Source organism: Pelodiscus sinensis, chromosome 6, assembly GCF_052426305.1.
Source record: "Pelodiscus sinensis isolate ZL-2025 chromosome 6, ASM5242630v1, whole genome shotgun sequence".
Classification (NCBI taxonomy): domain Eukaryota; kingdom Metazoa; phylum Chordata; order Testudines; family Trionychidae; genus Pelodiscus; species Pelodiscus sinensis.
The window spans coordinates 57,760,150-57,775,113 of NC_143057.1; the positions used below are offsets into that span (position 1 = coordinate 57,760,150).

The window sequence follows — 14,964 nt, forward strand, 5'->3', positions numbered from 1 at the left end:
TCTAAATGCTCGAAATAAACACTTCAATAAGGCTTGCAATTTTCTTTTATACTAGCAACTGCTAACCTCCAGTTACTAGGAAGTGGCTTTTTCATTTGTTTAGGGCTATAGAGAATAAACCACTAACATCTTGAACTTAATTACATTGTATTTCCTTAACATGCTATAACTGTCTCTCAGTTGCTAACTGCACCACTTAAGATGACTCTAAATCCACAATTAAGTCATAGTAATTGTACCTATTCGCCCAAATGCTTCAAGGGCTGTCTGCACAAGCTTCTCACCAGCCTCCACTGAATCTGTAAACAAAACAGGCAGTGGTGTGACTTCCCAAATAAAACAACATATTTGTTACACCGCTACATGCTACTGTATATGCTGTACTTCTGCGGATTTAGAGAACTACATATAATTTGATATATTTAAAAAGAGAAAGTGAACTGCTCATGTGAAATCCCTATAGGATAAAATTAAGTTTTAGACACTGCAGACAACATGGCCCACTACAAGTCCTGCACAAGAAAAACGGTACAGCATTTTATCATTGCTAGAAAACCAGACAATCTAGTTTTGATGTTGGTTAAATAATAAGCTTAAGTCAAGTCACATACCGATATCAAGAATTCAAGTGAAAGAACTATTTTATTTTCATTATGTGTCCATCTACCCCCAACCTCCGAAGAGTGTTGTATCTCATGGAATGAATTAAAATACTAATAGAGTTGGAGCAGTCCTTTATCAAAGGCTTTTATCTTTTCATTTAGTAACAACCAAATGTTCTATTCTCATAGACTCATAGACTTTAAGGTCAGAAGGGACCATTATGATCATCTAGTCTGACCCCCTGCACAGTGCAGGCCACAGAATCTCAACCACCCCTCTTAGAATAATCCTCTCACCTATATCAAAGATATTGAAGCATTCAAATACTTTGAAGGACCCAACATGCAGAGAGTCCTTCAGCTGTGATCTGTGCCCAATGCTACAGAGGAAGGCGAAAAACCTCCAGGGCCTCTGCCAATCTACCCTGGAGGAAAATTCCTTCCCGACCCCAAATATGGCAATCAGCTAAACCCTGAGCATGTGGGCAAGACTCACCAGCCAGACACCCAGAAAGTTCCCTATAGCAACTCCTATCATCTCTCCATTGACCTATTTCCAACTGATAATGAATGGTCAATTAGTTACCAAGATCATGTTATTTCATCCAACCATCCCCTTATCATAGAATCATAGAACTGGAAGAGACCCCAGAAGGTCATCAAGTCCAGCCCCCCGCTCTAGGCAGGACCAATCCCATCTAAATCAACCCGGCCAGGGCTTTGTCAAGCCAAGACTTAAATAGCTCTAGGGATGGAGACTCCACTACTTCCCTAGGTAACCCATTCCAATGCTTCACCACCCTTCTAGTAAAATAGTTTTTCCTAATATCCAATCTGGACCTCTCCCACCAACTTGAGACCATAAATGAAGATTCCTTACTAAAAACTATTATGGAAAATAACATACCATAGTTAGCTACCGCTTTTCCTCCTTTTGCTCTTATTTCTTCAACAACTTTGTCAGCAGCTGAGGCGCTTTTGCCATGTCCTTTGAAGTCACCTCCCAGATCATTCACTGCACAATATAAAAAGAAATTCTTGACCAATCAATATTCATGTGTTTCAGTGTCTCTTCTTATCTGGCACCCACTAAATTCCTACTATTAATCCAAAATATTGGACAAGAGTAAACAGTCTGACACCCTATTGGATAAGAACAAGTCATTTCATAACATTCCATACAAATCCTAAGTGCACGTTTCCACAAACGCTTAATGCCATACCTGCCAGCGCAGGAGGGGGGGAGGCACAATAGGGCTGCGGCTTCAGCGGAGGTTATTGAACATGATCAGTCTATGTAAGCATGCTCAATACAAGTAAAGCAGGAAATCGGGGGGGGGGGGGTATGTGACCTCCCCCTCCCAGCCCCCCATGAGTCACCTCTGCTGGGGTGTAAATCTATAGTGCTAAAGCATGCTGCATACTAAATGTCCATGCAGACCCAGCAGCACTGCAGTAGAAGTACACTAAAATACCTTTTACATATTGGTCTTTCAAATAGCAGCACATCAACATGCACTAGGGAACTTTTATAGTGCAGCAGAGGAGTCCACACTGATAGTTAGCACACAGACTGCTGAAGTACTGTAGATTTTCCCCCCAGCTTCACGCAGTAATGGTATATCTACACTGCAGGCTAATGTCGAGGTAAGATACACAACTTCCACTACATTAATTGCATAGCTGAAGTCAAAGTACCTTAACTTGGCTCTTCGTGCTGTCTACACTGCAGGAAGTCAAAGGAAAAACACTCTTCCTTCGACTTCCCTTACTCCTTGTAAAATGAGGGTTACAGGAATCAGAGTAAGGCGGCTGTTATTTTAAAAGAACACACTTCCTGTGTAGACACACATTTTGTTATTTTAAAATAATGAGTTATTTTGAAATAAGCATGCAGTGTAGATATAGCCTACGTGTTCAGATAGACATGCCTTTAAGTAACAATTTGCAAGACAGAAAGAGAGATGTTTCATTGCTATTTGTGATTATCTTTCCCTGACAAGGATGATCACTATTGTTATTGTTCAACGAGACATTGCACAGTCACATTTGATTAGCACTAATCTAGTTCTCTGGTAGCGTTTGCTACTGAATGAACACTGAGACTGTGCCTCAAGTACATTTCATTTCATTCCTGATCCCTCTTTGAGTCAATAGCTAAAAATCTCTGACTTGGTCATTTCCCCATTGATTGCAGCTGTACAAAGTTTTGGAATTTGTGTTACTGCATTCATGTGCATGGAGCTTCTTTCTAAAAGTTAATTACAGAAAACCCCCCATTTGCCAGTGCAGCACTATGCAAGGAGAAAAGTGTTTCTACGCAATCAATACATCTTCCAAGGAAGGTGCTTGAAAGCTCAAGTATCTACATACAATGGAACTAGTTGTGCATTTTTACTAGTATTCAAGTCTACCTGTCTTCATCATAATTTACAAACATCAAGTTTATTGTGGTTTGTCAAACTAGAAAATTCAAAGTGTGAACAAGGCATTCTTTTTTTTTTTTTTTCCTAGAAACAAAAACTGGTTTAACCAAATCGGTTTACTGCCCCAGTTTAAACCAGTGCAACTCTCTGACAAACTTTAACTGATTCAACTCTTGTATAAATCAGTTTATCTACAGCAATTAAAGGGGAGGGGGGACAAAGACCACATACAGCAGCCATATTGGGTCAGATCAAAGGTCCATCTAGCCCAGTATTCCATCTTCCTACCGTGCCAATGCCAGATGCCCCAGAGGGAGTGAACAGAAATAGATAATTATGTGATCCCTCTCCTGTCATCCATTTCCAGCCTCTGACAGAGGCTAGGGACACCATCCCTACCCATCCTGGTTAATAGCTATTGATGTACACAACCTACATGGATTTATCTAGTAAAGCCTTTTTAAAAAGAAGGGGATTGAAATTAAATCTATCCAGAAACTGAGGAACAGAATACCGGGTGGAAAGTATTCTGTGAAATGGCAAATAGTTTATAGCTAGGTAGTATGGCAGAAACTGTTCAGAGGAAATAGGTAACTTGTATTAGAACGGGGATTTTAGGTAACAGAAATAGAAAGCCTGATGCACCTTTCTGTTTATTTACTATGTAACTTGTATGTTTGCCATTTTATTAAACAAAAACTGTTTATTTTTATCCCAAGAAAGTCTCTCTTATGCAAACTCTGGATGGTATGTTTGTCAAAGTCAGCTGATAACTGAGCAGTTCTTTCATGCCTTCAGGAATGAACCAGAAGGGAACAGTCCAAGTGTCTGGTAGTTAAGAACTTAAGGAGAATGGATTTGGGGAGACTTGGATCTAAAAGGGTTGTATGTGTTAGTGTTCCATGTGTTTGGTGCAAAGTCTTATGCTTGGGGGGTCTGCTACTGGTGCCAGGCATCTTTGCAATAACAGCACAGCATTAAGGCACCACAAAGTTACAGGGCAGGAAGTGACAAAACCTCTTAGTGATCTAGGTGATCCTCTAAATGTCACCTAGGCAGGTAAAAATGTCCGAAAAAACCTCACTCCCATGAGGCTAATAACATAAAATGGTTGGACCTGGTGGTCAATGGCTAATAATCAAAGAACTGAGAACTGTATAAAGAGACTGGCCTAACATGAGTCTTGTCCCTTTTAGGGATATGAATGGGGCTTGAGCAGCTCCACCACGCCCCCCAATTAAGCAGTAAGTCAGTTAAATATAATGTTTAACTAAACAAACAGAATTTTACATCCCTAGTCCCTTTTGCAGTATTTTGTAACTATCAGGGTTTCCATGTTCATTTTCCACAATAGCCTAGTAAACTAGATTAGCATTTAAGCTATTTATTATTTTAAAATATGTTTTCTCTGTACGCTGTTCTGAGTAAACAATACTTTACTTTATGAAGGCTGGCTAGTCAACAGATAATCCTGTCATTGCCCTTAGGAGAACAGGACATCTCATCAAACTTCAGAACTTGCTGGTGATCATAATGAATTGAAGGAGCAATTGCTGGTCAAATTCCCCATCAAGCAGAATGGTGTTGCATAGGGGTTAAATGAGGTTAATTTACTAATTGAGTAGTCAATAGAATTTTTATCAACTACTCAATTAGTTAATACACGGCCCGGCTCAGTCCTGGATCGCACTACATCCAGGACCAAATCCAGCTGCTGCTCAGCAATTTAAAACACAGTAGGAGCCGCGGGGAGGGATAGGCTGCCTGGCGCCTACTGCCTTTTAAATTACAGAGCCGCAGTGGGGTTTGGACCCAGACCCAACATGAGCTGGGACTGAGTTAGGCTTCCTGCACGGATAGAGCAGTACCTGTCCAGGGCCAGCATGGGCAGCCACAGACAGGGACGGCTTTGCGGCAGCCCCATCCATAGGTGGTCCACAGCAGCCTCTCCTGTCCCTGCTGTGCTGCTGCCTGATAGAACCGGTACAACTCCTAATCCCTCTACCCGCTTGCTGCCTCTGATACTGAGGGGGCGGGGGGAGGAGGAGGAAATGCGAGTAGTTGACTCAATTAACTGATAAGCCTAGGCTTGTCAACTAGTCAGCTATTCGCTTACATCCCAGTGTTGTGTGACACTGCTCCAAGAAAATCGGCAGCTAGAGGCCAGAGAGTAAGGTGTTCTCAAGGACACAAAATGGTCAGAGGTGCAACTGCCCAGGAAATTTTGACAACATGATATCAGTTTTCCTTCTGGTTTATAGGATTCTTCATCATCTAACAGCTGTCTATTTAAACAATCCCTATAGTTTCCCAGTGGATGTTAAAGGACCATAAATGGGTGCGAGATGTGCATAACCAGGGCTCGACAAATTATACAATCTACTCGCTTGTAGCGAGTAGAATGTAACCCGGAAGAGCTGGGTTCCAGCTATCTGTGCGTGCGCAGAACGATCTTCACATGCGTAGATCGCTGGACAGCACGGCCGGCGAGCGGGGCTTGCCACAGTTCAGTGAGCCCTGTGCACAACCATAAAGGAAAGAGGAAATGTCCATGTGACTCTACTGAGATGTGGTCTGCATAGTCATTATGAAAAAACTGAAAACCTCTGGTTCATGGAACTCTTGCTTTCTACATCAAGTTCTGCTACCAATACAATGGAAAGCTCTCTTCCCAAGTCTGTACTGAATTAATTCCTCAGCACGATGGCAGATGGTGCTGTGGAAGGGCATTTTCAGTTGAAACATAAAGGTATATCTTCACTGCAGAGTTAACTTGATTCATCTATGCTTAGATGTGCTCCTCTCAAGTCAGCCTAACTCGACAGAAGCATGGCCACACACATTCCGAAGTTGCTGTATTTACACTGATGCACCCCTCAATCGTGGATGACACTAAGAGTTCTGAGGTAAATCCCATGGTTCCAAGACTTATACAGTAGTCAGAAGAGTCACACAATTAATTATTTTTCAACATATTGTAGGAGAACCTCTCTGTACTTTCTGGGCATTAGTGAATTGTTCAAAGGCACTGGAGAACTAGTAGCATAGCCCTGCATCCATTCTGCCCATTTGTTGGACTGATGGCTGAAAAGTTGTCGTCAGGACAACATTAGCCCAGGCCCCTCTTTTAGGCCAGCCAGCTAGGTAAAATTACCATCACTACACTCAAGTTAAGGATTTCTGTGAGTGAACCAAAGTCAAATTAGGGTTAAGTTATATTTCTAAATAGCCTTTCAGTGTAGAGAAACACACAGCCAAAGATTGTACTTATTTCAAACTCAGAAACTCAGAAATAAAGTTAGAATATCAGGAGTTCAGGGAATAACTTATTAAAGAACAAAGGTTACTGGCAAGAGATCAAAATAATAAACTCACCAACTACTGAAGCTCCTCTTTCTGCAAAAGCCAGAGCATATGCTCTACCCAATCCTAGTTTAAAAAACAAAAAACAAAAAGTTTCAGTGAGTCAGTATTTTTTCTTCTACCTGCATAATTTAGATTACGTAAACGTATGTGGAGAAATTGTCACTTCAGCAAAAAACAGAGATTAAAAAAATTAAATATTCATTCAATTAAAAAATAATTCTATCTAATGTTTCCACAAAAGCAGTGACACATTTTCTGATATCTGGAATAGAAAAGAAAGCAAATTAGCTCAGACGTTGAAACCCAAATCCACAACTGAAAATACTAAGTATTCCTCTATACTCACTTCGTGGTACAGTACCCAGAACAGTCATTATTGACTGCTTGCTGCTAAAGCTCCAAGAGAGTTTTGTGATTGTGAAAGAGGTATTTGTGACACTTAATGGGACAGGCTATAAAATACAGGAATGTATTCCAGTTTTGCAGTAGGAGAAGATGCTTCAAGTTAATGAATTACATTCTAAGTTAATAGACATACCTTAGTTTAATTTAGTTTTGTTTACTGAAAAGAAAACTCTCTCACATGCAAACACAAGTTCAACTCCAATCATAATGATTTTAGTGTCCACATTGATAAAAAAAGACATAAAGGAGCACAGAGCAGCTTACCTACTATACTACATAATGCTACTTTTATTGTTTCACATTTTCCATGAAAGTTTTTCACCTTTGCCTTTATTTAAACTTTAAGGCCCGCCGAGTACAACAGTTGTTTTTATGGACAAGGATACGATCCAATCATACCAGTCACAACGTTAATGATATTGAATCAAGGTAGAAGCTGTGATTCTCTTCCACACAAGTAATTTTGTTATGTACAAATTAAACAAATGATGACAAAGTGGAAGGAGGAGGAGGATTTTTCGAAGTGCCCACAATACAGCCTTTGTTCCCGAAGCTTCCCTTGGCTGGAAACCGCAAACTGGAGCCAATGAGCCATGAGGCACTGTGATTTTGGAGCCTTTACATAAACCAATCAGAGTGGCCTGTTGAGTACAGCTCTAGAGATTACACCTACTAGTTAATTACTTAAGCAGAAATCTGGGCTTTAGTTTACATCTGAGCCCAGAACTGGACACCTCATAACATTACATAAATTTTTTCATAAAAAAAAAAAAATTAAGGACACTAAACGAGGAAATTTACTTCATATAAAATAACTTCACACAAGTTGGGAGCCAAAATAAAACTGGTTTAAGAACACAGGGTACAGTAATTGAGAAGAATGTTATTTTCTTACATCTGTAATTTTGTTTATAAAATGTAATCTTTTTATATCCCAAGTAGTTCAAGGGAAAATTTTTAAAACTTAAAATCCAAACTTTGCAAATAATACAACATATGTATTGACTGGAAAATCAAATTTCTCATTTCAATAACCCTATTTTCCCTTCCTTAGTGAGAGCTGCTGAGGACCCTCACCAAAACACAAAGGAAAGCAAAGGCATTCACTTCTGTCTGCAAAAGGGAAACAACCCCAAAAGATGCTTTGGGATGTCTGAGAACTCCCAGGCAGTGCAATCTTCATGTTCTTAAGTAAGACTAGGAGATATTGTGTGACAGGTGAGAATACTACTTGCCAAGATTGGAAAGAAGTCAATGTAGTTTCAAAGCACATGTTCACCTGCTGCAAAACGTATCTGGTAAGAGCTGCCACTTTGATCATGTTTTTAAAATACTTTCCAAATAAAATGGCTTCTAAATGAAGGGAACCAAAACTTTAAGCAAATATCAAGATGTGTTAGATGGACTCCATCACTAGTTCTGACCTTTACAAAAGAATCAACTTCTAAGTTCCTGTGTAAAAATAGCACTACTTATAATCCAAATAAAAATAAATAAAACATTTCCATAGCTCTATAATTAAACATATTAAGTAGTGGTTTTTATTAAGAATGTTAAGGACTAGGCGACTATCCGATAAGCAAAAGCTTCCCGCTGGCCCAGGCTGGGGTTCTTGTACATTTCAAAGTTGGGGCTCTTGTACACTTCAAAGGAGGAATGCAGAAGTGCCTCTGGACTAGTTGAGTAATTGATGGAAATTCCATCGGCTACTCAACTAGTAAATTAATCGATATTTAACATCCTTAGTTTTTATTTAAAAAGTTGTAGTGAAACCGTAAGTATTTGTGAAGGAATCACTTTTGGGAATCCTAAGGTTCTAGTAGAAGTTGTACATGATAAAGATCCACTTATTCAAAGCAATTTTTTTCTTTTTTATCTTGTATTATTTCCATTTGACTTGGGTGTTCACTTTTGACAGATGTCAGTGAAGAAGAAAGATTTAAAGGGAAGCACAGTAAACTAACATGAAGCAAGGGAAAATCTGGGTGAGAGATGAAAGTCATTCAGAGTAGATTTAAAGCACTCTATTGTTATGCTATTTTATACTGTCAATTTAAAAAAAAACCACACTTGTTTGCCATTTTTTTCTGCCAGCTATTCTTGCAAGTATCACTATTGCAATTTAAAGTAACCTGCCGTACTTCCAAAGCTAAAACACTGGACTAGAGAATCTGTTGCTCTTTGCATGGCTATCACAGCACATTTTTTCAAAAGCCTAAATCCAGGATCCTGCAAAGAGATCTGCATGGTGTAGGTGAGAGGGGAATTTCTTTCTACACCACTTTACGAAGCACACTGCAGGATCAAGGCTTTGGTGGGTATTACCTATGATTATCATCATATTTATGAGAGAGAAAACAAACTCTCTCGAAAGCTACAGCAGCAGCACCTGAACACTCAGACTACATTTCAAGCAGCCCGCACGCTTTAACCTCTTATCATTGTGTTTTGAAAATTAAGAAGAACACTCAGGAAACACGAGCGTGCGTGTCGGCTTTCCTGCAAAGGCAAGGGGAAGGGCTTCAGCCTTGCCACCGCGAAATCCCAACTCCCCGCTCTCGCTCCTCCGGGAACTCAGGAAAACCTTTGCCCCCGTTCTGCACCCACAGCACCGGAGTATGCAGCGCAGGCCTCCAGGAACCCCTCCCCCCAATTGCACCCTTGCTATTGGCAGGCCGGGGTTTCTCCGAGGGGCGCTGCCAGCTGCACCAGGCCCGCAGGATCCCCGAGCCCGGGCCCGCCACTCCCCGCGGAGCAGCACGGGCGACCCCTGCCCAGGGCCCGCGCGAGCCGCTCACCTCCCCCGGCGCCAGTCACCAGCACCACCCGCCCGTCGAACCGCAGCGCAGCCGACATGATGATGCCGCCGCCGCCGCCCACCCGCCTCCTCCTGGGGCCAAGCGCAAGCGGAGGACCGGGGCCGAACAGCGGCAGCACCTAGGCACAGGGCTATCGCAGCGCGCATGCGCCAGACCGCCCCGCGGCGCTCTGGGAAATGTAGTTTGCATGGACTGATGCCGTTTTCAGCGCGCGGCCTGGCGCGAGGAGGGGAAGGTGGCTGCTGGCCTGGGGCAGAGGCGCTGGGGGGCGCTAGTCGCTTTTCAGCACAGGTGTAGATTGCGCTTAGAATCTGCCTGCGGAATGAGTGTGGGGAGCGGGCAGGGGGCACCCCTCGCGGTACGACCCATGGGGCTGGGAGGGGCGGGGACTGATCGGGGTGGGGCTGTGGGGCGGAGCAGGGAAGAGCGGTCCAGTGCAGGCACTCGTGTACCCCGCGCCCCCACCACCACTACTGCCAGGGAGCTTGCAGTGGCCCTGCCTGGCGCCTCCCCACACACACGCATCATAAGGCACCTCGGACTGTGGCTTGTGGGTGCTGAACTCTCGGGTTTTTTCCAGGGGGTTCTTGAGCCCTAGAGTAGAAGATCTTAAGAAGCACGCAGGCAGTTAGCACCTGAGACTGGTGCCAAACGCTATCAAAGCGCCATTCCTGTGCTCTCACTCCCTGAGCTGCTGTCTCTTCGTCTGCTTCTGCCTTTCTCTCTAGAAAGCTCTGAGCTGTGGGAAGCATCCCAGAGTGCTTAGGAAGCAGAGCTGCTGCGTGGTAAGGACAACAACAATCCTGCTGTCAGAACAGGTCCACATGCGTGCAAAGCCCCGGAGCTGACCAGCTAATACTGAGCCACAGCAGAACACCAGTCCACCACATTATGAATGAAAGCATGTCCCCTCAAGCCATAGCACCAGAATGAACTGGGTGCCAATGCAAAGCTGTCTCAAGAACTTAGTATATCTGTTCTGGAGTGTTTCACCATCAACTACATACCCCATTACAGGAACACTGATCAGGAACCAATCCCTGCAAGAGAACTTTGTTGCTAACTCTGTCCACACATCTACCCTAATGACACCATCAGAGGATCTAACCATATCAGTCATACCATCAAAGACTCATTTACTTCCATATCGACTAATGTGCTATATGCCATCATATACCAGCAATGCACCTCTGTCATATACATTGGAGAAACCAGACTGTCTCCGTGCAACAGAATATAAGGACACAAATCAGAAATCAACATTGGTAATGTACAAAAACCAGTGGCAGAGCATGTAAAACTCCCTGGACACACAGTTACAGACTTGAAAGTTGCCATTCTTAAGCAATACGTCTTCAAAAATAGATTGCAGCATGAAACTGCTGAGCTGGAATTCATGCAATTTTGACGCCATCAGAATGGATCTGAATAGAGACTGGAAATGACTCTCCCATTACAATAAGTAATTTTCTCATTTAGATTCTCACTTTCTTATTACTGTTGGAAGTGAGCCAGATCCTCCGTGATTGAATTAGCTCTGATACTCCCATTTCTGTATCCCTACCATCTCTGCTTTCATTTCATGCATCCAACGAAGTGAGTTACAACTAGGGACGTAAAATCTTGTTTAATTAGTTAACTGGTTAAACATTAAGTTTTAGTGGTTGAGTGATTAAACAGGGATGGGTGGGCAGAAGCATCCCCCATGACAGCCTAGGGCTGCTCCAGCCCAGCTGCTTCCAGCTCCATGCTGGGCTACCAACTTCAGGGCTAGGAGCCAGGAGCCTCATGCGGGACCAAAAGCAGCAATGGGAGGAATGGGGGGCACTAGATTCCAGCCCATCAGGCCACAGGCTGGGGTGCTGCTCCCAGGAAACAGTTAAGAGTGATGCTTACTAGGTAACTGGTTAATTGGTTATCTGTTCACATCTCTAGTTGCAACTCACAAAAGCTATAATAAAATCTGTAAAATGCCACTGAATTCCTTGTTGTTTTTACTGAAACAGACTAACACAGCTACCTCTCTGAAATACAAGAAGAAAGTTAACTATAAAGTCACAGAGGAACAAGACCATTATTTTGCTATTGGTGTAGGAGGAAAAGATCCTTCAGCTAATCCAGCATCTGCAGCAGGCACTGTAATTTACCAATCTCCTTTCCAAGAAGGGCTACTATTTTCTGACAGGATTCTACAGTGATTTTCACTTTTTCTGGCCCAATTAACATTTAATTATTCAATTGTTTAATTAAAGTGGAACAACTTCAACAAAAGTGAGGGAGACCCACATGAGAATATCGCATGGTGCAATGGATAGGTTACTCACTTAAGAGATGGGAAATTCCTGTTCAAATCTATTCCCCTCAGCAGGCAGACTAGGGTGGGAGGAGACTTGAAGCAGGATCTTTGCCCCTCCTCCTTTTCCTCCCCTAACTACAGTCTCAGGCCACATGTGGAGTCTGTAACTTCAACTTGCTCTCTTGTGTCAGAATCATGAAATAAACCTTTTTATTCTGTTAAAATGCAGGTCAGGGCCCACTAAACATTAAGTTTTTACACGGCAGCGTTATTTTGGAATAGCTGACGTTATTCCAAAACAACAAAGAGCATGTCTACACTGTAAGCCTTTATTTTGAAATAATGTTGAGCTGGAGGACTTATTACGACTCATGGTAAACCTTCATTTCACAAGGAATAAGGGAAGCCAAAGGAAAAATGTTCTTCCTTTGACTTTCTGCTGTTTAAACAGCACCAAAAGCTGAATTAAGCTACAGGCAGTCCCCGGGTTATGTACAAGATAGGGACTGTAGGTTTGTTCTTAAATTGAATTTGTACGTAAGTCGGAACTGGCATCCAGATTCAGCCGCTGCTGAAACTGACCAGCGGCTGACTACAGGAAGCCCGAAGCAGAGTTTCTCTGCCCCGGGCTTCCTGGAATCAGCCGCTGATCAGTTTCAACAGCAGCTGAATCTGGACGCCTGGGACAGAGCAGCTGGGGTGCTGCCAGGTAGGTCCCCGCAGCGCCGCACCTTGGCGCTGCGGGGACCAACCCGGCAGCACCCCAGCTGTCCCCAAGTCAGCTGCTGCTGAAACTGATCAGCGGCTGATTCCAGGAAGCAACTCTGCCTCGGGCTTCCTATAGTCAGCCGCTAGTCAGTTTCAGCAGCAGCTGACTTGGGGACGCCTGGGGCAGAGCACCTGGGGTGCTGCCGGGTTGGTCCAGTAGCGCCGAGGAGTGGCGCTGCGGGACCAACCCAACAGGGCCCCAGCTGCTCTACCACAGGCGTCGGCGAGAAAAGCCTGGTCTGCTGGGGGGGGGGGGGCGCACTAGCTGCGCCCCTCCCCCCAGCAGACCAGGGAGACGCGGGCAGCGGGACCACCAAGATGTGCCGCGGTCCCGCCTCCCGCATCCTCCGTGGCTTTGCTCCGCGTCTCCCTGGTCTGCTGGGGTGCCCCCCCCAGCAGACCAGGGAGAAGTGGAGCAAAGCCGCGGAGAACGCGGGCAGCAGGACCGCGGCACGTATGGGCGGTCCTGCCGCCCGCGTCCTCCACAGCTTTGCTCCGCGTCTCCCTAGTCTGCTGGGGTGCCCCCCCAGCAGACCAGGGAGACGCAGAGCAGCTTTTCTCGCTGCCCGCGTCCTCCGGGGCGAGAAAAGCCCCGTTCGTAAGTACAGATCTGACATAAGTCAGATCCGCGTAACCCGGGGACTGCCTGTATTTTGACTTCAGCTTTGCAATTGACATAGCTGAAGTTGCGTAGTTTAATTCAGCTGTAGCCCTCCTGTGTAGACATGCCCTAAAACTTCTGCTTCTCTTTTCTTAAGCATATTCTTCTGTTATACTGTGACTTAATCCAAGGTTGCACTACTCTACTACCCAGCAGTCTATCAATTACTCTAAACTAGTGATAACATATTGTTTGTCAGCCATCTGCATTTGTCCAGTGTTCTCAGAATGTTTTTATAACACATCCTCATCACATGATCTTATTTGTCCAGTCTAACATTGTTGCTTATCAATATTGCAGGGATTGCACTACAATATTGAATTGGTCACTGAGCCAATATCATACTGCAAATATGACAAGTGAATGGCTGGCAGCCTTCTTCTGTAGTGTGTGTATATTATGAGTCTATGGATCTGCTGAGTTACACTGCAGCCATCCTTTTGTAGTAAGATAAAATAGCTTATTTTATTGTTCTTATCCCCTTGCTCAGCTGTTTACAGACCCTGTTCTTGCTTCCATTCTTGTGCAACTATTTTTTATTTAGGAAATTCAGCAGTCTTTGTAGTCTGAGTCCCTACATGTTTTTGTTTGCTTTGTTTCTAGGTGCTGCTTTATTTTTCCTCTTTACAACTTTCTTGCTATGGGGTCACACTAGATTGGCCCCTGCACCATATTTCATGTACAGTTTGCCAGTTAATAACATGAGAGCACACAATGCTTATGAAACTAAACTGACTCCTATTAAGAGAATTATTTACAGAGATACTGCAACTGCAGCTAGCATTCTTCAAGCTATATGCACACAGTTTGATTGCCTGGTTACTCCTTCGAAGTCTTTCCTCCTGGAATTCATGCACCTTCCTCCAAGTTCCATGTAGACTCAGGTCCTTATGCAGGAATTTATGGAAGGGGTGCTTTTTTTTTTTTTTTTTTTTTTTTGTAAATGTGGACTGCGAGGGTGTGACTGCACCCCCATAGTCTCCCAAGTGGGGAAATCAGCCCCAGCCTTCTGCAGGCTGGCCAAAAGATGGGGGAGGGAGGGTTGGGCAGTGCATTGCTCTTGCCTTCCCCTGGCTGGAGCATGCTTACTTAGGGGACCATGGGGGGGGGGGGTGCTTTCACCCCCACAGCTCCATACATGCCTGAGGTTGTTCTAAAGCCTACTAAACAAACTGGGTTAAGTACATCCCTTGCATTGACCTGACTGGAATTCCTTTACGGAGGCTGTGATGAGATGTATGAACTCCGCACTAGGAAAAAAGGGAGTTAAGGGGCAACTCTGAACTCGTGACAACTCCCCACCCCACCTGCAGAGCCTGCTATCACGAGAGGAGTGACTCAAAAAGGAGAAGACCACTCAAAAGCAGGACAGATTACCTTGGGAGCTCCTGAGTTATTGCACACAAGGAAGGGGCCTACAAATAGCAGCTATCTCTGCCACAGAAGATGGGCCAGGACTTATATGTCAGTGAGAGATAACAGGCTCTTGTGCTGAGATAAGCCTGGAAGACTGCTTCAGAACGAGCAAATCAGGAAGCACAACGTGCCTGAAATGGTGGGAGAGCAGGACAGCCTTGTCGGAGGTGGGAATGATACCCACAAACTTCAGCTACTTTGATGC

General features: G+C 44.0%; 1 protein-coding gene across 3 annotated transcripts in view; it reads right to left on the minus strand.

Moving 5' to 3' along the window:
* HSD17B4 (hydroxysteroid 17-beta dehydrogenase 4) overlaps window positions 1-9,767 on the minus strand; it is a 167,663-nt gene extending 157,896 nt beyond the window's left edge. Inside the window, exons 1-4 of one of the 3 annotated variants that reach the window (XM_075931960.2) lie at window positions 9,598-9,767; window positions 6,404-6,457; window positions 1,510-1,617; window positions 240-299 (exon numbers count right to left, since the gene is read on the minus strand). In XM_075931960.2, the coding sequence (XP_075788075.2) occupies window positions 240-299; window positions 1,510-1,617; window positions 6,404-6,457; window positions 9,598-9,655 (280 nt within the window). In that variant the 5' untranslated portion in view covers window positions 9,656-9,767. Of the gene's footprint in view, window positions 1-239; window positions 300-1,509; window positions 1,618-6,403; window positions 6,458-6,740; window positions 6,764-9,597 lie in introns of those variants that run through there. The other 2 variants (XM_075931959.2, XM_006134501.4) reach the window with 2 other exon arrangements.
* Between the last annotated feature and the right edge of the window lie 5,197 nt (window positions 9,768-14,964).